The sequence below is a fragment of the Drosophila rhopaloa genome, unplaced genomic scaffold, assembly GCF_018152115.1.
Source record: "Drosophila rhopaloa isolate 14029-0021.01 unplaced genomic scaffold, ASM1815211v1 contig_167, whole genome shotgun sequence".
NCBI classification, from domain to species: Eukaryota; Metazoa; Arthropoda; class Insecta; order Diptera; family Drosophilidae; genus Drosophila; species Drosophila rhopaloa.
Genome location: NW_025335047.1, coordinates 6,530,852 through 6,553,504, shown reverse-complemented (window position 1 = coordinate 6,553,504; position 22,653 = coordinate 6,530,852). Strand labels below are relative to the sequence as shown.

At 39.5% G+C, this 22,653-nt stretch overlaps 5 protein-coding genes across 5 annotated transcripts; 4 read left to right on the top strand and 1 right to left on the bottom strand.

Moving 5' to 3' along the window:
- Positions 1-1,911: 1,911 nt before the first annotated feature.
- On the top strand, positions 1,912-2,614 carry LOC108042603 (fibrinogen C domain-containing protein 1-like). The gene is made up of 2 exons (XM_017120942.2): positions 1,912-2,420; positions 2,488-2,614. The coding sequence occupies exons 1-2, from the start codon at positions 1,927-1,929 to the stop codon at positions 2,612-2,614; spliced, it is 621 nt and encodes a 206-aa protein (XP_016976431.2). The 5' UTR covers positions 1,912-1,926.
- A 302-nt stretch (positions 2,615-2,916) lies between these two features.
- On the top strand, positions 2,917-4,982 carry LOC108042604 (prolyl 4-hydroxylase subunit alpha-2). The gene is given in 8 exon segments (XM_017120943.2): positions 2,917-3,089; positions 3,180-3,473; positions 3,529-3,728; positions 3,785-4,332; positions 4,466-4,519; positions 4,581-4,590; positions 4,593-4,724; positions 4,784-4,982. Coding segments are annotated over 8 exon segments (1,440 nt in total). The 5' UTR covers positions 2,917-2,919; the 3' UTR covers positions 4,816-4,982.
- A 170-nt stretch (positions 4,983-5,152) lies between these two features.
- Positions 5,153-7,265, top strand: LOC108042606 (prolyl 4-hydroxylase subunit alpha-1). The gene is made up of 7 exons (XM_017120944.2): positions 5,153-5,340; positions 5,486-5,637; positions 5,696-5,846; positions 5,919-6,112; positions 6,223-6,842; positions 6,909-7,077; positions 7,131-7,265. Exons 1-7 carry the CDS (start codon positions 5,252-5,254, stop codon positions 7,208-7,210), a joined length of 1,455 nt encoding a protein of 484 aa, XP_016976433.2. The 5' UTR covers positions 5,153-5,251; the 3' UTR covers positions 7,211-7,265.
- Positions 7,266-7,569: 304 nt separating this feature from the next.
- On the top strand, positions 7,570-9,552 carry LOC108042607 (prolyl 4-hydroxylase subunit alpha-2). The gene is made up of 7 exons (XM_017120945.2): positions 7,570-7,770; positions 7,822-7,973; positions 8,024-8,174; positions 8,232-8,425; positions 8,480-9,126; positions 9,197-9,365; positions 9,426-9,552. The coding sequence occupies exons 1-7, from the start codon at positions 7,574-7,576 to the stop codon at positions 9,527-9,529; spliced, it is 1,614 nt and encodes a 537-aa protein (XP_016976434.1). The 5' UTR covers positions 7,570-7,573; the 3' UTR covers positions 9,530-9,552.
- Positions 9,553-21,202: 11,650 nt separating this feature from the next.
- Positions 21,203-21,939, bottom strand: LOC108042689. The gene is given in 5 exon segments (XM_044458552.1): positions 21,203-21,231; positions 21,595-21,685; positions 21,687-21,760; positions 21,814-21,849; positions 21,852-21,939. Coding segments are annotated over 5 exon segments (318 nt in total).
- Between the last annotated feature and the right edge of the window lie 714 nt (positions 21,940-22,653).

The following is a 22,653-nucleotide window of genomic DNA, read 5'->3' as shown; positions in this document are numbered from 1 at the left end:
TTATTTTCTCGCTATTAGAGATGGGAGAATATCAGCGATGTTATCGATTTTGAAAAAAAAATGGCCAATCTGGCAGCACTGTTAGGGATTAAAGCTCCGCTAATGAAAAAGGTGCCAATTTTGGTTAGGAGCATGTACTCGCTAAGTGCTCAATAAACTGCGATGAACAACAGGATAACTGTTTTCGGAACATCATGGTTTCAAAACTTGATGAGTTATTCTAAATACTTTTTCTTAAAAAAAAGGCGAGCTGTTTTTGAAATGTATCGGAAAATTGACATTGAATTGAAAATAGTTTAGCCAAACAAATGATAGCGATTTTGGTGGTAATAACTAAGCGGGGAAAGCCAGCGCAGAGCTTTTAAAAATTATTAAATTCAAAGAAAACAAAATGTGTGTGGGGCAGAAGGTCAAAAACATTAATTATGTTCTGGAAAAAAAAATAGTCGGGGTCACTGTTGCTACTGTGGATTGACTGACGATGTGAACAGATAAGCTTTGGAAAATCCCTACATTATGGGGCTTGTCTCAGACAAATATATAAATTCATATAAATTCTTACAAATAGCGGTCAATCGAGGATACTTTTTGACATCAGAAAAAATGTCAATAATGTTAAAATTATATGCCAAATTGTTTCGATAACAGGGCTCTGTCAATATCACAGTTTACACAAAGATTGAGTTATGGATTCCATTAGCTTATGATCCCAATGAACCGTTTAATCGTAATGGTGACTAAGATGATATGTACATATATGCATACATACTTCTTTCTGACGTGTACAATAAAAAAATATAGTATGCTTCTGTATAAAAATACGTCGCGACCTAAAATTCAGATTAGTTCACTTCAGACGGTACAACAGTTCGCATACTCAACATTATGAAATCCGTGTTTTTTGTGCTTTTTCTATCGATTTCGGTCTCGGTGCGGATGTCTTTCGTAGATAGTGTCTCCTTGACGCCAAATGCATATAATTCGGATATCCAACCTTACCTCGATTTTATTGAAAATCTAAAACGGGAATTGGCTAGCAGCACTGAACTACAAAGAATAATACCTAGTATGACGGGTATTATTAACAATTTGGGGATAGAGTTTTCAGTTGTTAAACAGAAAGTTGCGGATCAAGAAAAAAAAATAATATACAAAGATAACTTAATAAATAGTATGGCAGCAAATATTTATAATTTGAGCAGTCAGTTTGAAAATGCTCAAGGTCAAATTAATGACAAAGACAACTTAATACAAATAATGGTTAAAAAAGTTGTGGATCAAGAAAAAATAATAAAAAATATTGATAACATGATAAATAGTATGACAGAAAATATTAAAAAACTGAACAGTCAATTGGATATTGCTGAGGGTCAAATTAAAAACAAAGACGAGATTATAAAATTAAAAAATAAAAATATCGATAATATAAATTCACAAGTCACAAATCTTAGTGCTCAGAATAAAAACCAAAACAACTTAATACAAATAAATGTTAACAAAATTGCGGATCAAGAAAAACAAATAAAAAACAAAGACGAGATTATAAAATTAATATATAAAGATATCGATAAAATATCTTCACAAGTCAAAAATCTTAGTGATCAGAATAAAAACAAAGACAACTTAATACAATTAAATGTTAACAAAATTGCGGAACAAGAAAAACAAATAAAAAACAAAGATAAGAAGATAAATGGTATGACAGAAAATATTAAAAATTGTAGCAGTCAGTTGGCAATGGCTGAAGGTCAAATTAAAAACAGAGACGATATTATAAATTTAAAAAATTTGAATATCGATTACATATCTGCACAAGCTAAAAATCTTAGTGCTCTGATTTCGATCGCTTATGATCAAATCAATAGCCCAAACGATATGATTAAATCTGATTTGGAAAAAATAACCAAAATAATCGAAGTACTTTTAATGCTTAGCGGAACGGAAAGTTGTCCAATAGGCCAGAAAAATGATATTTACAAAATGAAAGTACCCGGATTGCTTTCATTCAAAGCTCCCTGCATTTCCAGTGGTTGGATGGTTATTCAAAGACGACAGGATGGATCGGTTGATTTTGCTCGGAAATGGAACGATTATAGAGCTGGATTTGGAAGCTTAACTGGAGAATTTTTTATCGGACTTGAGAAAATCCACCAGATGACCAAAAATGTGAAACACGAACTCTTTATTTGGCTAGGAATGCATGATGGATCCAGGAGTTACGCTCGCTATGATGACTTTAAAATTGGGAGCAATGACGAATTTTATAAGCTGATATCGGTGGGGGAATATTCTGGCAAAGCTGGAGACTCCTTAGTAGATTCGGTGGGGTCAAGGTTCAGCACTGTTGATAATTTTAACTTAGATGATTGCGAAACACAGAACACTGGCGGTTGGTGGTACCCCGATTGCGATTTTCAAAGGTATAAATACAAATTCGATTTAAAACTACTTTAAAATATAAACTATGTAACAAAATTTATATTTCAGTGCGCTCAATGGCCTATACTATAATGATGGAGAAGCCATGCCATTTACGGGGATTCAATGGACAACGTGGAATGGGAATCTTTCGAAATCTATTGCATTTACTGAAATAATGATAAAGCCTAAATAATTCTAGTTTGACACGCACACTGAAAAGAAATTAATGTTTTTGAACAAATTTTTATCAAATGAATTATGTTTTCGTTAAAAATATTAAACTTATAAAATTGTTTAGTGCATAACTCATAATAATAAAACCAATACCAATTTGCATACATCTTTGCAGTAAATAGGATGACTAAATATTTATTTGTTTACCAAGTTTTTTTCTTTAAGAGTAGTATGTTAAAAGCGTTTAGTCACAGATATTAACATCATATTATATACGGTGTTCTTTTCCCTAAAGATCAGTTTACCCCGGTACACCTCATCGTCATGACTGTGTCACCTTGGCCACTTGTTCTGCTCCTCATCGTGGGTTGTCCCAGTTTCAAGGCCCTCGATGAGAGGCGGATTCGGGGAATGCTAGATTTAGAACGTGATCTCTTGCAGAATCTGCGCGAATATGCCGAAAAGCTGGAGCAGAAAATCGGCATCATAAACAAGTGGGTTTTTCAACTAATCTGCGACCGGAAAGACATTTCCGGCAGCGAGCTAGCTATACTGATAAGGGAGTAATCATCAAATTGATTTAGTTCTTTGAAAGAGTACATCGGCGAGATAGACGAGGCCAGAATAGATCCGGAAGAGTACCTCTCAAATCCGCTGAATGCCTTTCGATTGATTAGACACATGCATCAGGATTGGGTCAGCTGGCAGGTTTACATGGAGGAGCAGGTGGGCCCCGATCAGGTGGCCAAGCTGGAGCTCCTACTGCCGCAACTCCCCAAAGAGGTGGCCTTCAAGAAGGCGGCCAAGGATGTCAGTAGTTTGGCCCAGTTCTACGACTACGAACCCGCTGACCTGGTAGTCCGAAGTGAACGCAATAGGTTGGAAGTTCTTGATATCTGTAGATTCCAATTAAATTGTAATATTTTTCCGTAGTCCCCTGCATCTTTCCCCTTTGGACTGCTATCACTTGGGATTGGAGCTGTATGAGAAGCACGATTACCTCGGGGCAGCCAAATGGCTCGAAGTGGCTGCCCATAATTATACCCTCTCAAAGTACAGCGATCTGTTCGATCTACTGGGAGCTCCTCGCTGGCAGGTGTATCGAGACCTGGCCAGGACCCTATTTAAACTGAGTATAAATATCTGACACTTATCAAATCAAATAGTAAACCTTAAAGACCCATTTCAGATAGAGAGTCCGCGCATGGTGCTTATGAATCAGCAACGAATTTGAATCCCCAGAATGTGCATCTTATACTGGAGTTTAGCCAGATGGAGTTGCTCAGTCTGAGGGACCCCATGGAACCCATACTCGATCCTGAACCAAGTCCCACCGCTCTGGAAAGCCACTGCCGTGGCGAAGTTCCCTCACATCACGGTCAATTGCAGTGCGAATATAACACCTGGGTCACTCCATTCCTGGAATATGCTCCCTTAAAGTATGAGATGCTGGTGGCGGATCCTTACACTATCATTTATCCGGGGAGCATCTACGAATCGGAAATATCTCACGTGAAGAACGCCTACGAACGCTGTCCTCCAAATGCCCGATTTGAGCTTCGGAAGGGAATTGTCGGGTGTTCCATCTCCGATGGATACAGTCCGGTGATGAAGCGCATCAAAACGCGGCTTTTGGACATGACGGGAATGGACGCGACTTGGGAGACCTTTTTCGTAGTGGAATACGCCCAATTAAAGACCTTTGAAATCTTTAAACTATTCCGGGACTCCAAAAAGGTAATGAATCGAGAGATAAAGGTTTTATTACAAGTTGTATTATACGTTATTTTAATTATGTGTTTTAAATTAGACACCGTATTGCAACAATTCGATTACTAAAACTTATTAATATGTTTTTATCCCATTTCAGTTCCCCAAACTCAACGTTTTGAATGTAGATTTCGAGGCCACTGTTATGATATTCGTGAGTGCTACTGACATATGTTCTGACCGGTTTTTTCAATAATTGTTTGCCTATTTTATAGCTGAAAGACGTGTCCTTGGGGGGGCCATTACACTGCCAAAAGAAGATCTTTTTGTGCAACCGAAAAGGGGAAGTGTGTTGATCACCCTCGAGCATGAGGAACTATCGACTACGATTTGTCCAAATATCATGGGCAGTGGACTAGGTAAATCCTATCGATTATCCTTCTTTCGATATATTTGATTGTCTTATCTTTCTTTTCAGTTTTGATCAAGTTTATTTTGAAGACAGAATGAGCGGATATTTCATTGATGGCGAGTTTCGAGCTGGGTGGCATTTTACTTATATATTTAACGTGCTATGCTAAAGCTCAAGTTTAAATTTAAGACTTTAAATAGTTATACATAAGCCCAGCAGAATCTTGCAGTCATTATACACAATTAAAAATCATTTAAAATCCTTAGTCTTTTTGTATAAATAGATTTTGTTATTATAAAAAAGGGGTTATTTTTCGTTTGCTTATTTCGTTTTCCACAGAAATTTAAAAATTAGTTACAGTTAAATCACTTTAATCACGCATATTGGACCCTTCGACCATTCGTTCTCATCAGTCATTAAATGATGCTGCTTAAAGGTGTTCACATTTTCGTAATTTTTCATTTATGTTGCAAAATTGATGGCTACATTAATTTTGATAGCCGCAAAGAGTTTCTAATCACGGAATCAGCAAAAATGGACTTAATGCAATTGGATATCGAACTGATAAGCAATCTTAAAATATATGCCGAGAAAATCGAGGAAAAGGTGGAAAAGCTACAGAGGTGTGTTACAGCTTATAAAATATATCTTACGTTCCCAGCTATTAAAGGTCTTTAAAACGAGTAATTAATGCAAACTGCTTATCTTTGGGATATAAACATATTTCTGTTGACATATTTACAATTTTGTATTACATTTTTCGAGCAGAATAGTTCAAGAAATAAGACAACCACTGGAGGCGGCAAGAGGTAAAGAAGAGGAGTATCTGGGCAATCCTCTTCACAGTTTTCCACTTATTCGACACATGTACCAGGATTGGAAATACCTGGAAGAGTTTATGAAGAAGCCAGTGGGGGAAGGTAAGAAAGAAAACCTACATGAGTTCCAAGAAACCTTTCCATCTCACTTTGGTTGCAGAACAAATCGATTTTCTAAAAAAGAAACTACCGGAATTACCCTGGCAGGCGGATATCGAGGAAGCCACTAGGGCGATGTTCGGAATAGCAGAAACCTATGGAATGAGGCCTTGGGAAATGGCCCAAGGTCTTATCGATAATGTCCAGTTCAAGTGAGTCCCCAAATAAATATCCTTTTATATAATTCCTAATTCCTATAATTTATAATTCCGATTATTCCAAAGATCCACACTTACAGCTCTGGATTGCTTTCAAATCGCAAAGATGTACTTCAAGTGGGGATATTTTAAAAATGCATACCAGTGGTTGGGCTATACAAAAAGCCGAATGACGGAGCAGTACTCAGATGTGTATGAAGTCCTGGGAGTAACTCAAAAGGACGTGGCTTTGCTGCAGACCCGCTGCTTAATGGAATTAGGTGAGTGATTTATTCAGTGGTAAGAGAAATTTAACATAAGGATAAGGATCTGGATAAGTCTAAGTCCAGTATTTAGTACCGAATTAACTTTTATAATTTCTGTTTTTCAGGCCAGGTGGATGAAGCCCACAAGTTGCTGTTGGCACAGCCCGATCTCGCCGAGAATGCGACAATTCTGCTGGCCCAGTTCGACTCTTTTCCGTACAAGGCAAATGATATGTCGCCCAATTTGCCTGATTACTTCAAGGAGCTCTGCCGTTCCTCGTTCTCCCCGAAACCGTCGAGACTTCATTGTCGATATAATACTATCAATTCACCCTTTTTGATTCTGGCTCCTCTGAAGATGGAGGAGATCTCTCTGGAACCGTATATCGTGGTATACCATGGCATTCTGCCCGATAAAGATATAGAGGAGTTAAAGCGCTTGGCGGAACCGAAACTGAAACCCACCTATGCGTTTCGAAATGATGAAGGTACTAGGATCAGGGGACGTACCGCTTTGGGAGTGACTCTGCCCTACGAAAATATGGACCCAACAGGTGGACCATTGTTGGATCACCTCACCCAGAGGATACGTGATATCACTGGATTGAAAATCCGCGACAGACATCCTGTGAATTTGTTCAAGTACGGATTTGGTGCTCACTACGGTTCACAATATGACTATTACAATACGACAAAATCGGAAACTGAATTTTTAGGAGATCGGATCGCCACCGTTTTCTTTTATGTGAGTTGTTAGGCTTCGAAAACCATTTATTTGTAGTCATTTCCCAATACCTTTTTATCTATTCAGCTAAACGATGACCCACAAGATGGTGACACTATTTTTCCGTACTTAAATATGAAAGTACCTGCGGAGCGAGGAAAGGTTATATTCTGGTATAATTTAAATGAAGAAACACACAAAGTGAGGCAGAGCACTTTCCATGAAGCTTGTCCAGTTTTTAATGGTTCCAAATGGGGTGAGTATTAGAAATTTGATTTTATCTTTGGCTAATAGTTACATTTTCTCAAGCCATGGCAGCCTGGATACAAGAAAGGGATCAAATGTTTATTCAACCCATAAGTGGCAAGAAAAATCTATCATTTGTTTAATACATTTTTTATTTTTATAATCAAATAAAGAGTTCAGCGATTTTTATTCTATATACCCACCATTTCATTCTTTACAGTGTGATATTTGCTAAACTTTAATTACTTTAAAGTTGCATCTTGCAAAAATTTCATAACAATTTAGTAGTGTCTATATTTTCTTAGTTTTGCTTTTGTAATAAATAATATATTATAATAATTTTTTGAATGAATAACAGAATACATTTTCCGTTAAAAATAAATTTCATAAATTTTATTATTTACACCTTTAATAACCGTATAATATGTCGAATTGGATGTCTGACTGTCAACAACTCATTTGAAGCTTCACACAACCCACAGATGTTTGTGATATAATCCGTAGAAATGATAAGTTATACCCTACTGTTATTGGTTACTATCTTCTTTGGCCTAATCTCGGTAAACGTGGGCTATATTGGTCGCAAAAACTATGTAACCTCAGCGGAGGAGAAAATGAACTTGCTGGAAAAGGATAAGGAACTCATCATCCTACTCAATAGTTATGCGGTGGAGCTGCAAGACAAAATCAACCAGCTGCAAAAGTGGGAAGTCAATTATAAATGAAATACGGACTACTCATTTTATGTTTGTAGGATAGCTAATGAGTTCAGAGCGTCCTTGGAAGAAGCCAAGGGCAGGGAAGTAGAGTATCTGTCCAATCCTTTAAATAGCTTATCCCTGCTCCGTCAAATGCACGAGGATTGGGAGCCGGTAGAGAAATTAATACGGCAGCCAGTGGGTCAAGGTTAGATCTCAGATCCTTTTGCGTTCATTTTATGTTCTCATAAATTTTAGGACAAATTGCTTCAATCGAGAAACTGCGCAACGATCTTCCATTGCAGGATGATCTGGATGAGGCAACTCATGCCTTGATTCGCATAGTTCATTCGTATGACTTAGAACCCAAAGATGTAGCCAGAGGATTGGTTGATGGGGTCCAGTACAGGTTGGTCACTTAAAATACGTTTCTAAACATCTTTAAATATACAATTTTCTTATAAAGTGGCAACCTATCTGCTAGTGACTGCTATACCTTGGCAAAAAGCTCCTTCATGGCGGGTAGATATCAAATAGCCACCAAATGGCTAAGGTTGGCCAAGAATTTATTTAATAACATGCCGCGGAAATACAACGAGGTGATCGGGCTCACCAACATAAAAATTAATTTGCTGCTTGCTCGTTCTCTAATTGCCAATGGTGGGTTGAAAAATGATTAATTGAAATTAAAATCTTTCGATACATTTTTTTTAGGCAGTCTATCCACTGCTCGTGAAATCTTAATAAAGGATACAATGTTTGGAGAAGCTGGTAATAGACTCGCCCAGCACTTCTATGAGAACCCTCCTCATCCAACTCTGAACTTGGAGACTTGGGAATCCGAAGGGGTCTTTGATGGTCTCTGTCGCTCTGTGAGCAGAAGACAGACGAATGAATCAAAGATCACGAGGCTTCACTGTCGTTATAATACAACTACGTCGCCATTCCTGAAACTGGCACCCTTTCGGATGGAAGAACTTTCGCTAGATCCGTATATAGTCCTCTATCATAATGTTCTAAACGATGACGATATGGAACGGCTGGTGCGAATGAGTGAACCATTTTTGGAGAGGACCACGGTCTTTCGTGTCGACAACAGGATAGAGCAGCTTGCCCCCAGCCGAACAGCCGATGGGGCGTGGATTCCCCGCAAGGATGCGAAACCCGAAGATCGGCAGCTGTTTCGACGCATTCGTCAAAGAGTTGGTGACATTACTGGTCTAAATGTGCACGGAGACCGAGACATTCAGTTCATGAAGTACGGATTCGGTGGTCATTTCGAGCCCCATAACGATTATTTTGACTCCAAGACCTCTTATGTGGAGACCGTTGGCGATCGCATTGCCACTGTTCTTTTTTATGTAAGTAAGAAGATCGTTCCTTTATTGATTAGCTTTAAAATATAATTTACAAAATCATTTCATCTAACAGCTTAATACTGTGGAGCACGGCGGAGCTACCGCCTTTTCTAAAATAAATCTAGCTGTGCCAACTCAGAAGGGATCGGCTTTGTTTTGGCACAACTTGCATGGCGAGTCCTACGACTATGATGAACGCACCTTTCACGGCGCATGTCCTCTGATATCTGGCACGAAGTTGGGTGAGCTGAAAAGAAGTTATTATCTAGAATTTCCTTTTATAAAAATGTATTATTTTATAGTTATGACACGCTGGATTCACGAACTAGATCAGATGTTCCTTCTTCCCACCATGCTGCCTCCTCGCAGTCGTAACTTCAGCAAAATATTTTCCAACAAAACATAAATATAATCAATAAATTGTAATAAATACGGATCAGTTTTTTGAGGTCCTCTACTAATTAATTATTATTAATTGTTTTTATAAACTCTACAATAAAATATTCATATTCAAAATATTTATTTTGAGTACTTAGTGTGTACTAAATTACTCATCGTTATTTATTAGTCATTTTCCTCCCCTCTCTTAATAGTTTTCCTCCCAATTTTCGCTCAATACCTTGAACTTCGTTTCGCAATTCGATTCTCTTTCTTGGCTGGCATTGGTCATCAGCTCATTGCACCATTAAGTGGGCAATTAAATTCAATTAGCCATACTTCTCTACCTCGCAACTTCCCTGTGGTTCTGGTTGCCATTTATTACGCCTGGCTGAAAGCACTCTTCCCCTTGCCCCAAAATCTTGCCCCATTCCTTTCGAGAGTTCCTTGGAAGTTTGCACTTCGATTTCGATTGGCGCTGCTAATAATTTGCCAGATTTATTGTTTGCTCGCTTCCTGTTTGTTTGGCTCTATAAAGGAAAGTTTTCCAATTCCATTGCCTTTTGCCGACTTGGTTTTCAATTAAGATTGATGGCGTGCACTTTTATCCTTGAACAGTGCAATGCATTTGTCTTGATTTCACCTCCCGAGATTGAGTCCTTTCATCTGCCAGACAACATATGTATGCAGGTTTTTCCCCCGACAACTGTTGGCCAAAAGGTAACGGCGGTAATTTATCAAAATTTGCGCACACCCTGCGGATGAGTGATGGGAGCGAAGGGCAGGAAGATGGCTACAATTGGCATGCGTGTGTTCCTGTTTGCATTTGACTGTGTTTTCTTGCCACAAGTGGTGGGAATGGTACTCATTTACCTAGGTACAATTTCAGGTTAATTATTTTGAGAAAAAAGTACCTTTCTCAGCTTTAACAGATAGATAATAATAGGTTTGTTTGTATATATGGTAATATGATTGAAATAGTTATGTTGTGATGGCCTTTTGAGCATAAGCACAAGTAACCAAGGCCTTTTACTACTGATTTCCAACTAGCTACCTTGTGATTATATCATGTACTCCTCTGCCCTGCTCTGCACTTGACTTAAATTGCTTTTTTCAATGCCAACGGCTGCTCCTGTACTGGGTGTACCTCCTGCCCTTCCTACTCCTCGACATCCTGTCACATGCGGAGCCAAATGTCATTTCAGCAAAATCCCTCAAGTCGTTCGTCTGCCCTTTTTGCTCCTGTGTGCGAAATGTGTTGGCAACATTTTTCTGCGGCTGCTTAAATTGCATTGGGAAATAGGTTGGGGAGCTGTATAAAAGACAATGAGCTTCTGTTTCTGTGCTGAAAGGTGCATTTGTTTCATCCGGGGAATTTCTGCATATCATTTTGGGTATCTCAAATTTTTGACTTAGTTTTAAAGGATTCAAAGTTGAACACGTTGTAACTTGTTAATGATTTATATTTTTATCACATTTAACAAATCTTTAGATGTATTATTAAAATTTTTTAAAGGACTGTAATTAGGGAATGGGTTTTTTTGAAAAGAGTTTTCTCATATGAATTTTGATACCAAGCAATTTATTAACAATTTTGTAAGCCAACAATAACAACTGCTTCTCCATTATTGCTTCTATCTTAGAGATAGATCTACAACCCAAAATCCCTTTAAGGGATTTTCTAAGATTCCCTGTCTGCTTGTTGCTCCTGTTCTAATAAAATTAAAATGCCAACCATTTGCACTCGACGGCGTCTCCCCTGAAATGCGATACTCTTTGCCCGAATCTCCGGAACTCCGTCTCCGTTGACTGTTAAAAAATTAGCAACAATTTTTCAGCATCGCATCAAAACGCGCCCGACTGTCAACCGCATCCCGGGATGAATCCACCCCCAGCCAATCTCCACTTATCAAGGAGCTGACTTACTTTGGGCTACACCTTGTTACACTCCCCTCCTCGGGAAACCGCGCACTTTGTCATCTGGTTCCATGTCCTCTTCCATCTGCGGGGTAATTTGATATGCTGTGGCTTACATTTTTTATCCGCCATTACCACAAAACGATTTACTTCCGCGTAGCAATTTGCTTTAAATTTTTATTTAAACAACAATTTGCTCGAGCGCAGATTGAGATTTCCGCTGAAAGATTTTCACAATGATATGGGGTGGAACAGCGGGGGAAGAGGGATTGGGTGGATGGGGGAAATAGGAAAATCTTCTCCACATTGTCAACTCATTGATGCACCTTCAGAGTGGCCTTCGTTTCAAGGCTCTCTGGCTGCAACGGACACTCGACAAATTAATTTGCTCTAGACTGTTGAGACAGCTGGGCGTGGTCGTGTCCTTGCTCCTTGATGAGTGTCCTTCGAATGTCTACGGTTCGGTGGAAATGTATGCATTTGTTTTAAGTTATCTTATTAATAAAAGACTTTTGAGTAAAACAAAAAGAGATTATATTACAAACAACTAACGTTCTTAGATAGGGTAATAAAAAAATAAATACATTTTTAAACCAAATGTAAAATGTATTTCTTAAAGAATTTAGTTTTAAACTTGTAAGAGTATTATTATTCGAGCTATACATATTTGGCTTTCAATGACTTTTTTTTTGGTTTTTTCTTCTTTTAAATTGGTTTCGTGTTCGCTGGTGTTTTTGCCTTTTTTGGCATCTTTTTGGGTAAGACCAACCAATTGAGGAGGGGAGTTTCCCAAAAATATATTCAATCTTCAAGGTGAAGTCACACCCTCTTTTTTTGTTTGTTCATTCTTGATTTCTTCGCTGTTTTCTGCGGTTTTTAATTTAATTTCTTGCACCTTGGCTAATTGGCAATTGGATGCGCTAATGTCGCTGACAGTTACCACTCAAGCATTTCCACCGCCCTGAATTTAAGCGCTTTAAATTATCCCCAAGGACGTGCGGAGGGGTCGAAGGGAGGGCGGTGGCTGGTCCAAACTCCTGGCGTTAATGGCTCTTTTATGGCCGCCAGTGTGCGGTCCCCGCTTCTGTGGCAGCTGCAAATATTTCGCCACTGCACGGGGATCGGGGATTCCCGGATAGGCGAACAGGGGGGCGTGGCCGGGTGGCGTCAGCCTGTTCCAGCTGAAATCTAATCTATGCAAGTCCCGCCACACATCCCTTGAATACCGCTCCATCGAGCGAGACAACTATTTTTTTTGCTTGATTTTTCACTTTTTTGCTGCCGCTGTTTGGAAGCTTAACAGTTAATTGCCCCTTGAAGAATACCGCTCCGGAGTTTCAGAGCCCCTCTGTTTCGAAGTGGACTACACTGTGACTACCTATGCGGACACAAAAGGACACGGCCGGACAATGGAGCCGAGGTCCTGTCTGTGTACTCGCTGTACTCTGTAATCACTTAATGCATCGAGGGTATGATTACTCATTTCAAATCTTTATTAGGTTCGCAGTAAGATTTGTAAGATTTTTGGGGTTTCACATTATAAAGAAGACTCTACATAATTCAGTATCCACTTTGATAGGAATTAAAACGTAGAAACCAATTCGAAGTGATCATCTAATATAAATAAAATCTTAATTGTATATTATAATTTATTTCAGTTCATATTGAGCTATGGATCCAACATAATATCCTTTTTATTCGGTATCTCATAGTGCCAAACTCTTTTTAAATCCGTGACTTGTCTGTCTCTAACCCCGTGCGTGTGTTTTAATCGGTTTGACTTTGTTGCCTGACCTGCGTGAATTCTTTGGAAGGGGATGTGGGAATGCATGGGGATTTAATTGGGGATGGGATGGGGTCAGGGGGTAACAACAACAAGGACAAACAACGTAGCCAGTGTTGCCCGCAGCAGCAGATTGAATCCTAATCGAGGTTTTGACTTTGGTTACGTTGCGTAAACACGCAACAACCGGCGGACGTAACATACACACAGTCTACTCCCCTGAAAACAGTGTATCCTGGTTCAAGGATCTTTTATGGGAAAACCTCTTCAGCATTGTCCTTTGTCGTAGGCTGTACTGTACCAGCTGCAGTGCAGTTTATTGTAGCATACTTGCAGGCAGCTGTTGTTTGCTTGTCCTTGGGGCTATTCAATGGTGTGGCCGGTGAAGGTGATTAGGGGAGATTTAACCCTTTCGATCCGTAACCTTTTACATGACACTAAAAAGTTTTGGTTTTATTCCACCTACAAATACAAGTTATAGTATGAAAAATCATGTACTTTTTTTTAATATTCCGATCTTAACAAACGGATATATAATTATGTAAATATAATATAATAAGTATATTTAACTAAAATACATTTAAAGAGATGGTTTTTATTACATTTCTCGGTCTAAAATTTGTGATATATTATGATAAGGGTAAGTTTTTATAAGTAAGTTTATAAACATAAGTGAAAAGTTGAGAGTGTTTTTAAAGATCCAATTTGGGTTCCCAAAGGGTTTAGCGCTTTAGAAGAGCTTCCTTTAAAACAGAAGATGCAATTGCATGTGGTTGAACCACTTTCTCCCCCTTTAACACCACTTTTTGCATCCCTTAACCCTTAATCACCCCCCATTTTCACGGCTTTAAATGCGCTTTTAATCGCCGAGTTGTTGGCCAGAAAGTTGAATCAATATTGAACCGCTTTTGAGGAGCAGCTGTTGACAGGCGGCCAAATGTGGATGCCTCACGTGGAGACAGAGACGGGTAGAGGAGCGGAGAAAGAGATGGTAGCAAAAAGGGAAAAGAGACGGCGAAACTTTTGACAGTTTTAAGTTTGACTGGGGAACTCTTCGTGGAGTTGGAAAATATGTGTTGGCAACTTGTGACACAAAGGCGCCGTCTCCATCTTCATTTTCACAGCACTTCCCCCTTGAAGATTTCCCGCGCTTCCAGGCTTTTCTTTACATATGCAACAATGCGCTGACTTGACTTGTCCAACTCCTCTTTGCTTTTTCCTCCCTAACCTCCCTGCGACCTTCACACAAAACTTGAACATCACGTAAGCATTTTCCAATCCCCCTCCACCAGAGAGTTTTCCCTCCCTTTCACAACTGACCCCCCACATTTGTACATACATCAAAAATTTTGTTATGTCTTTGTACGATTTTTGCTTAAATTTTGCTTTTACTTTTCGTCGACTTCTGCTGCTGAAAAGGTCAGACATTGTCAGTTAAGTGTCCATGTCCAAGCCGGAAAAGTGTTGTCCAAGATTTCGAGTGCTTTTCACAATTTTTTAGAGCCATCCTTTGGCTCCTTCCATTTATTTTTCACTGCCTTGTCTTTTGGCTCTTATTGAACGCCTTTCGGTTAGGTGTCAATGTGCAAAGCAGAATTATGGCAAATGGTATTGGAAAACTTTGCCAGCTCTCGTAGTAAATGGATATTACAATTCAGCTCAACTAGGAAGTGAGTAAGGGTGGAAGTTGTGGACTGAGGTAGTTCAAAATGTGTGGAAATTGGATGAACTTAAAGGAAGAGCCATTATATTATTTCTATAACTTAAATTTAAACAGTTACGTACCTAAACGCTTAAAATAAATATAGGATAACGTGTCTGGTCACTTTAGTATTGTAATAATAACAGATGTGTTTATTTTTTTTCGTTCCCCACATTCTACAAATTTAACATGGCAGCCTTTTTTAAGTGAACTCTCTTTCACTCAATTAACTTTTAAATTTTTGCCTTATCAAAATCCAAAACACAAAGCACAGCCACCGTGACATAAATCAGAAAATCAACAACTAACGCGAAACGGTATAAAAATCAAGTTATGGGGGCTAGCTATACATATTTTGATTTATTGGCTGCTGGCGTGACTCTCTATCTGAACAACCCTACCCCTAATAGGTATACTATATATGTAAGCCTCCTATACCAAACCCCCTAAGTAGACAGCTCAAAGGCCTAAACGAAGCGAAACCAACAAGAAGAACATGCGAAAACAAAAACATACAGAGTGGAACCAAAACCGAAGCCAAACAATGGTGAGCATTTTGATTTGTGACTTGCGACTTTTCACGTAGCAACCTCACATCCTCACACACATACGCACCGGGAAAATCTCCATAAAAAATATGAAAATAAAAATCACGCAACAGGATATTGAAACGTCACACATATGCCACAAGTGCGAGACCTTGGCAGTGGGGAGGGGGGGGGTTTCCAAAAAAAAAAGGGGGAGTGGCTGGGCAGGCAGGACTTCATTCGGCATTAAAACTGTCAGTGGCGCAGATTTCCTGCGGTGGCTAAGGACACCTTCGCACATGATTTATTTGCAGCTGCATTTATTTGTTATTTCGATGCGGATTCCGACTGAAAGGGGGAAAGTGAAATGGAGCAAAAAACTGCGCCATTTTGCCCGTAAACAGTTGCAGTTTTCTTCGCCTTATTTCGATCCCCTCAGCGAGCACGTGCCTCTGCGGAGTGGGCGAAAGTCCTGAGTGTCCTGGCCAATTGTCAGCCAGACGGCAAAAGGCACGACTGATTGGAACTTTGAGCCTGCAGCTTCTGGCTGCGAGGACGTGCAGCGAAAGTTTAAATAAACACGACCAGCAATGCGAATCGGTGGGGGAATTTTCCAAGCAGACTGGGAAAACAAATTAAAGTTGCTCAAAAAGTCAAGTATTAGCTTCAAGTGCAAACGCAACTTGAGTTGGCAAAGATGTAGATCAAAATTAGTATCGATATAGGGGAGAATTTTAGAATATTGTTTATTTTTCTGTTGATAGAGTTTAATCGATTTGGACAGAGCGATTAAGTTTACCTTTTAAAACAGATTTTCTTGATCAAAATGTAGTTCCTGCCAACTTTTCTGATAACTTAAAGCCATTAAATTGTAGACTTCTACTTTTTGGACCACCACATTTCTTTAAGGATCCTTACGTACAACGAGTAAGCAAAACAATGTTTTTTCCCCGATTTCGTTCCACCTCCTCAGACCTTATCGTGTGTGCCTAGCCTGAAAGCATATCCATTTCACGCCCAAGTGCCGTAGATGCCTTGGAACCGTGTGTCAAATCCATTAACCTTCTGTTTACTTTTCTACGTCCAGTAACCGCAGTGGCAGGGAAAAAATCAAAAGGAAGCTGGCGATGCCGTGGTGAAAGTGTTTTGTGGGAGAAATTTGATACTTTCACCAAATTGCGTTGCACACTTGAGGTCCTTTGAGTCAAGCAATGACTACACTCCCCCACTCTCTCATAAATCTTACCTAGGCGTTTTCAAGTGGTGCGAGAAATGGAGCAGCAAATCAACCTCACTGGACCACCCATTCGAATTACCCAACTCCCCATTCACACACACATATCCTTGGAGCAGGCGAAAAACTCTTGCTCAGAAATGAGTATTAAGTTGACGTAAATTGCGGTCCATTACATTAATCAGAGGAGGAGGGACTCCGAAATTGGGGAGTGAAGGTTGGGGGCTGCCAATTAACCTCGTGTCTCTGTTAATTGCTTTTGTAGTTTCGCTTACAATTGAACAAACATCGATGGTTTATTTATGTGGGGAAAGCAATTGATAAGCAAAAGTTATACGTCACAGAAATATGGAATGTACTTCAGAAAGTTTTTTTGTTGTTTTCCAACTTATTTTATCTCTGGTTATTTTTTGATTTCCTGGGGAAATAAAATATATTTGTAGAAAGGATAATGATTTTCCATTAAATACATTTCAAGTAGAATCTGCAATTTGAATGCATAAAATATATACATAATACCCATCTACCGAATTAAGAAAATGCAGGAATATCTTATTCGTCGATCCATTGTTAAAAAGAGAAAATTGCCGCTTTATTTTTTAACCTTTTTACAGATGGCTTAACTTTCTAAAACATTACATTTGTTAAAATTAGCTTTTTCTTATTTAGCTCACCTTCTTATTCCGCTGATGATTATTTTAATCTTTATCCCAGAAAAGCACACTCTAATGGAATTAAAAAACATAAATCTGCATCTGAATCTCGCGATAAAATAAAAACTCAACGCAAGCATTAAGCAAATGAAAACCACATCGTGGAAAAACAAAGAAAAAGGCAAGGAAAACGTAAATGATTTAAGGTCTTTATCGGACATCAGCGACCAGCTGGAAAAAAGTGGTCAAAAAACAAGGAGCCAAGGGTATGGAGTTCAAAGGACACTTGCCAGGAGCTTAAATAGAACGCTTGTAGGTGATTATGCAGCACATAATTTATGCAGGCAGCCAGGATTCAGGACAACAGAACAATGACCATCCTGCAAAAGTGGGGAAAAAGGAGCTGGCGACCTGCGACGGGCGAAACTGATTTAATTAAGCAGGTGATTAAAGTTGATGCCGGTTATTTGTAGCAGCCAAAAGAGCAACAAGGAAAGTCCGCTCTGTATCCTGTTGCTCCTTTTTCCATCTCCGGCCCTAAAAAGAAGTGTGAAAAGTGCGAGAAAAGTTTCCCGACAGCGAAACTGTTCATTTGGTCTCCTCCCAAAAAGGACAACAATGCAAATTTGGTTGGCTTATTGTGGGGGCTACGTGGCGTATGCACAACTTTGTTGTTTGCAGAGTTAAGAAAGGTCGAAAAGTGCAATCAATGGATATTAAAATTCAATTAGAAGAAGTTTAAAGATTCATAAAGATACATAAACAGGTTTTTAAAAATTAAAGTATTATATTGTAAATGTATGTTTTTTATTTTTAGTGAGCCATACAAAAATTAATAAAAATAGTTCGTATAATATATTATTCTTACTTTATTTGGCATTTATAAAATCACACACTTAAAAAAAATAGTTTAATACAAAAGTTTATTGACATACAAATTACCTATTGAACAAATAAAGTAATAAACTGACCCTTAACTAATGTTAAACCAAAACTAAGGAGTTAGAGTATAGTTGTAGAGCAAATAAGAAAAAGGATTGGAGAGTAACCGAAAGCAATAAATGCAGAACTATATTTAAATCCAAAACTATTGTTTTTATATAATTCAAAAGAACCATAAACAAAGAATGTCCTTATTTAGTTTACTTTTACAATACGTTCTTTAGTGCACTTCGACCGAGTGGTCTGGACTTTCTTCAATCCCTGGACAAATGCTTTATCATCAGTTTTGGCACTTACATTTTACACAAAATCGATTCGACTGAGGACAAGGCCAGATCCAAAACGCACTCGACAATAAAACGCAAGAATCAACAATTATGTTAATTTCCTTTGTGGGTCAATGTCTCCCCGAGTGTGTGTGTGTGTTTGTGGGTTGTATTTTATGGCCATATCTTGGGCCAACTGTCAGGCGAAGACAGCTGCAGTGGCTAAAATAAATTAACATTATTTATGAATTTTCTTTTGAACTTTACACACGATATGGGGCTATGTTAGTGGCTGCCCCTGAATTTCCCCTGCTGTTAGTTAACAGCGAAAGTCTTTCCGCTCTGTGGAGAGAGTTACGGCACTGCGCATGTCCTTCGCTCACACCTCAGAGAATATCTCGACACGTGCTTGAAGTCTGGCTGAGATATATAATGTACCTTACGCATCCACCAATCTACCTGCGTCAGAAGCCCCCACTCCCCCCGCTCCCCATATATATGTATATACGTGTCTATATGTACCTGCTTTAGGTGTTGGCCCATCGTCTTCGTTTTGGCCTCGTCGTCGTCGTTTGGCTAGAAGAGTGCGGCATGCCTAGATGTAGGTGCCAGCTGCGCCGTTACCTCTCTCTCTTACCTGTGTAGAGCCCCCCTCCACTGATTTTCCACCCCATACCCCTGCTTTTCAAGCCCCCCCTTGTGAGTTACCCAGCTGCAACCTCAACCGCAAGTAACAGTTGTTATTCGTCGTGCGTTTTTCGTTCGTTGGCTTCGCTCTCACAGATACATCCACACACACACAACATACAGATATTCTGGCCAACACACACACACAATCACAGCCAGGTTGTTGCCTGTCATGCCGACTCGCTCGCTCTCACTGGCATATATGGCCGTGCTACCTACGCTTTTTAAGGTGAGCACGAAAATGTTGGCAGCCAACCAAAGTTAAGCACCTTCGAGGGGTTTTTCACAGGGGGTGGGGCTCCATGTGTTTTTCCGACGGCCAAAGGAAAATCCCAGCTGGAAAACTTACTTTGTGATTTATGTCACTATAAAACTATATCCCTTTTGCTTGATTTCTGCGAATGAAAAATGTTTAACCCTTTTGAACGATTTTATGTTTTTTCATTATTTGCCCTGATTTTCTTTTTATGTTTTCTTTAGCTTTAGATGGCCACCATTTATTCCCCATTTTGTATTTATTTTCATATATTTTTCCTGCCCTTTCCCTCTATTCCTCCCCCATCCTGCTTTATTTTCCCCATCAACGTCATCGTCATTTTCCCTCGTCGTGTGCTCGTCAACGTCGTCTGTTCTCATCTGGTGGCTCGGCTTTCACCTTTTCCCTGCCGCTTCTCCTCTGCCCCTTTTCCACCGCTTTTCCTCCTCCGCTTTTCCCAGTGTGCGTGAGTGTTTGTGAGGTGCTCTCAGCTCGTCTGGAGTTTTTGTGTAGCGCAGGTTTAGGTGCGCAGCTTTTGCTCGTTAGGTACTCGGTTTTTTGCCAGCTTTTCTTTTTTTTTTATTTCCACTTTTCCACTGCTGTCTTAGGTAAATACAAATGAGAAAGCGAGAGAAAGAGAGAGAGAGAAAGCCGAGAGAGAGAAGCAGGTGCGCCGGGAAAGTAGAGCTAACTAAAACCCAGCCCCTGCTCCTCTCCAGAATTGAAGGTGTGTCTCTCCGAGTGCGTTAGGTGCTCCGTTTCGTCAGGGGGAAAATGCTGGGAAAAGCGGAAAATGGGGACGGGGGACAGGGGACGGGGAGTAACTGTGATTTATGCCAGCCAATGGTTGAGCTCCTGGCTACGTGTGGTAGGTAAGTAGGTGTGACACCAGTGTCGCTCTGTCTCCGTCGCTCATACGCCACGTGGGCTAAAAAATGGCGACTCGGCTACTCGCACCTATGAGCGCTCAGCTACTCGCCCAAATGGAAAGGGGAAAACTTTTCTAATTAGCCAGTGGCCAAAGGGATGAGGAGTGGGGATGGGTGGGAGGTAGCTGCGGCCACACAAAAAAAGGAGCAAGGGAAAACTTTTCTTTCGGCCCCTCGCAGACGCGCCTCTTTATGGATTTTCCGACTGCCCGCTGCTTTATTTTTCCCTTGTTTCTTTTCTTTGCTTTCCCTCCGCTTTTCCCTCCCTACATTTCCCCCATTTTCTCGGCGGTGTCAGTGTCCTCGTTAGGATGCTGTAGCATTTTCTTGTGCGCAGCGATTTTCCTTTTTCCCATTGTTGCAGATAAAATCGATAGCTCTTTATGGCAATTTAATATGACCTTCGTGGCTTACTTATACACATAAATTCTGTACTTTTGCTAGGCTCTTTATGGTCTCCTCCATGCTTCTTTCTCCTTGTAGGCTGTTTTTGTTTATAATGCTGCGTTTTTATTCGGTTTGTTGGGGCTTTTTGCAACTGCGACTTTTGATTGTTTCAACAGGTCGTATGCGCAATCTGTTGCCACCCATTTTTGGTCATCCACGGCCAGAGGTCAGGGATTTGACATTGAACTCGAATCATCATTCCTTCGGCAGTTATTGACCTCTTTCTTTGTGGCCTGAAATCGACGCGACCATCATAAACAGATATCACATGCTATCATCAATGTATCCGATAGATCCAAGATTTGCAGCCTTAGTGTTTCGGTGTCTTTCTTCAGTCGGGTTCTTTGACTCTAAGTCCTTAAGATAAGTTCAGAAAGGCAAATAATGCTGCAAAAGTTTATTATTTTATATCAAAATTCTCTTCAAATTTGTATAAAACTTAAGCTTAAAAAAAAAAAATAATAAAAAATAAATTTATCCTTTCATAATTTTCTAGGCCCAAAACTTGATCCATTGAAATTCGTTCTCAGAATTGCACAACACTTATTTTGTATTTTAATTTAATCTTAATTTGCATTTACAATTTGATTGCTAATTTCTGATCAAATATTGCTCACTCTTGTGACCTTTTAATGAATTTGAATTAAATGTATGATAAATTCATTAAAATTGTTCTTTCAGATTTTAATGGAATATGATCCAAATAATTTTTCTCCAATTTATATGTTCTAAAGATATTAAGTATCAAACCTTGCCAAAAGGTGACTGATGCTTGACAACAACCATTCTTTAAAGAACTGACCCTGCTTATGGCGGTCAAAATCTTTAGCTCGAAGCTCCCATTCCAGAACCCACTTTGAGGTTTGTCTGTTGGCACAAGAACATGTCCCACACTCACTCATTCCAATCCTTCCCCCTAAGTTCAACAATAAGTCAGGGCATTAGTCGCTTGAGAAATTGTCTGTTTACCTTGTTGGCCAGTCGCCGTTGCCGTTTCCAGTTTGCAGTTTGCCAAATGGCACTCAAAGCGTTGAAATATGAAAAATGAGACGTAGGAAGCGAAATTACAAGTCATGGCCAGGAGTGTCCTGCCATCCGGCAATCCTGCGATCCTGCAGCACCTCGAGACTCCGGGAAAAACCCGCAGAGTGGAGAGACCCAAATGAAAAGTTGAAGTAATAATTGTGCGGCGGTGGCGACGGCGACTTCGCCAAGGGGCAGCCTTACACATTTTCATTTGGCCATGTCCGGTGGTGTCCGACGATGGGTAATGTTTGTCCAGACGACCCCAAGTAGCCCAACACACGTCTCCACGACCACTGACTCATCCAGCTGCTTCTCCTGACATTTTATACTTGATAATCGAGGTATGTAAGGGTATAATGGAATTTTAATATCTAAATATCAACACAGGGTAGTAAACAGTGTTTATATAAGAAAACAAATATGAACTTCTAGAATTTTATTAATTACATTTTTATTTAATATTAATCCTAGTCCTTTTCGTGTCCCTTTTCGTTCTGAAAATTTAAAAAATCGAAATTGGACCCATAGCTTTGTTAGTAAAGAAAATGTTATCAGATGAGTCTTATAAAATATTTATATTTTCTATCATATTTTTAAGATTTTCTAAAAATCAGATAAAAGAATGACCGGTAAAGGGCAACTAAGACCTGAGTACCAGGTATTCCCATTGTCGGTGTCCTCAATTATAATATATTTTCGCTTTTTTCCACTCCGCTTTCCATCTTCGTGTTCCTGCACTCTGTCAACGGCAAATGTTGCCAGGCAGTGCTGACCACTGTCCAA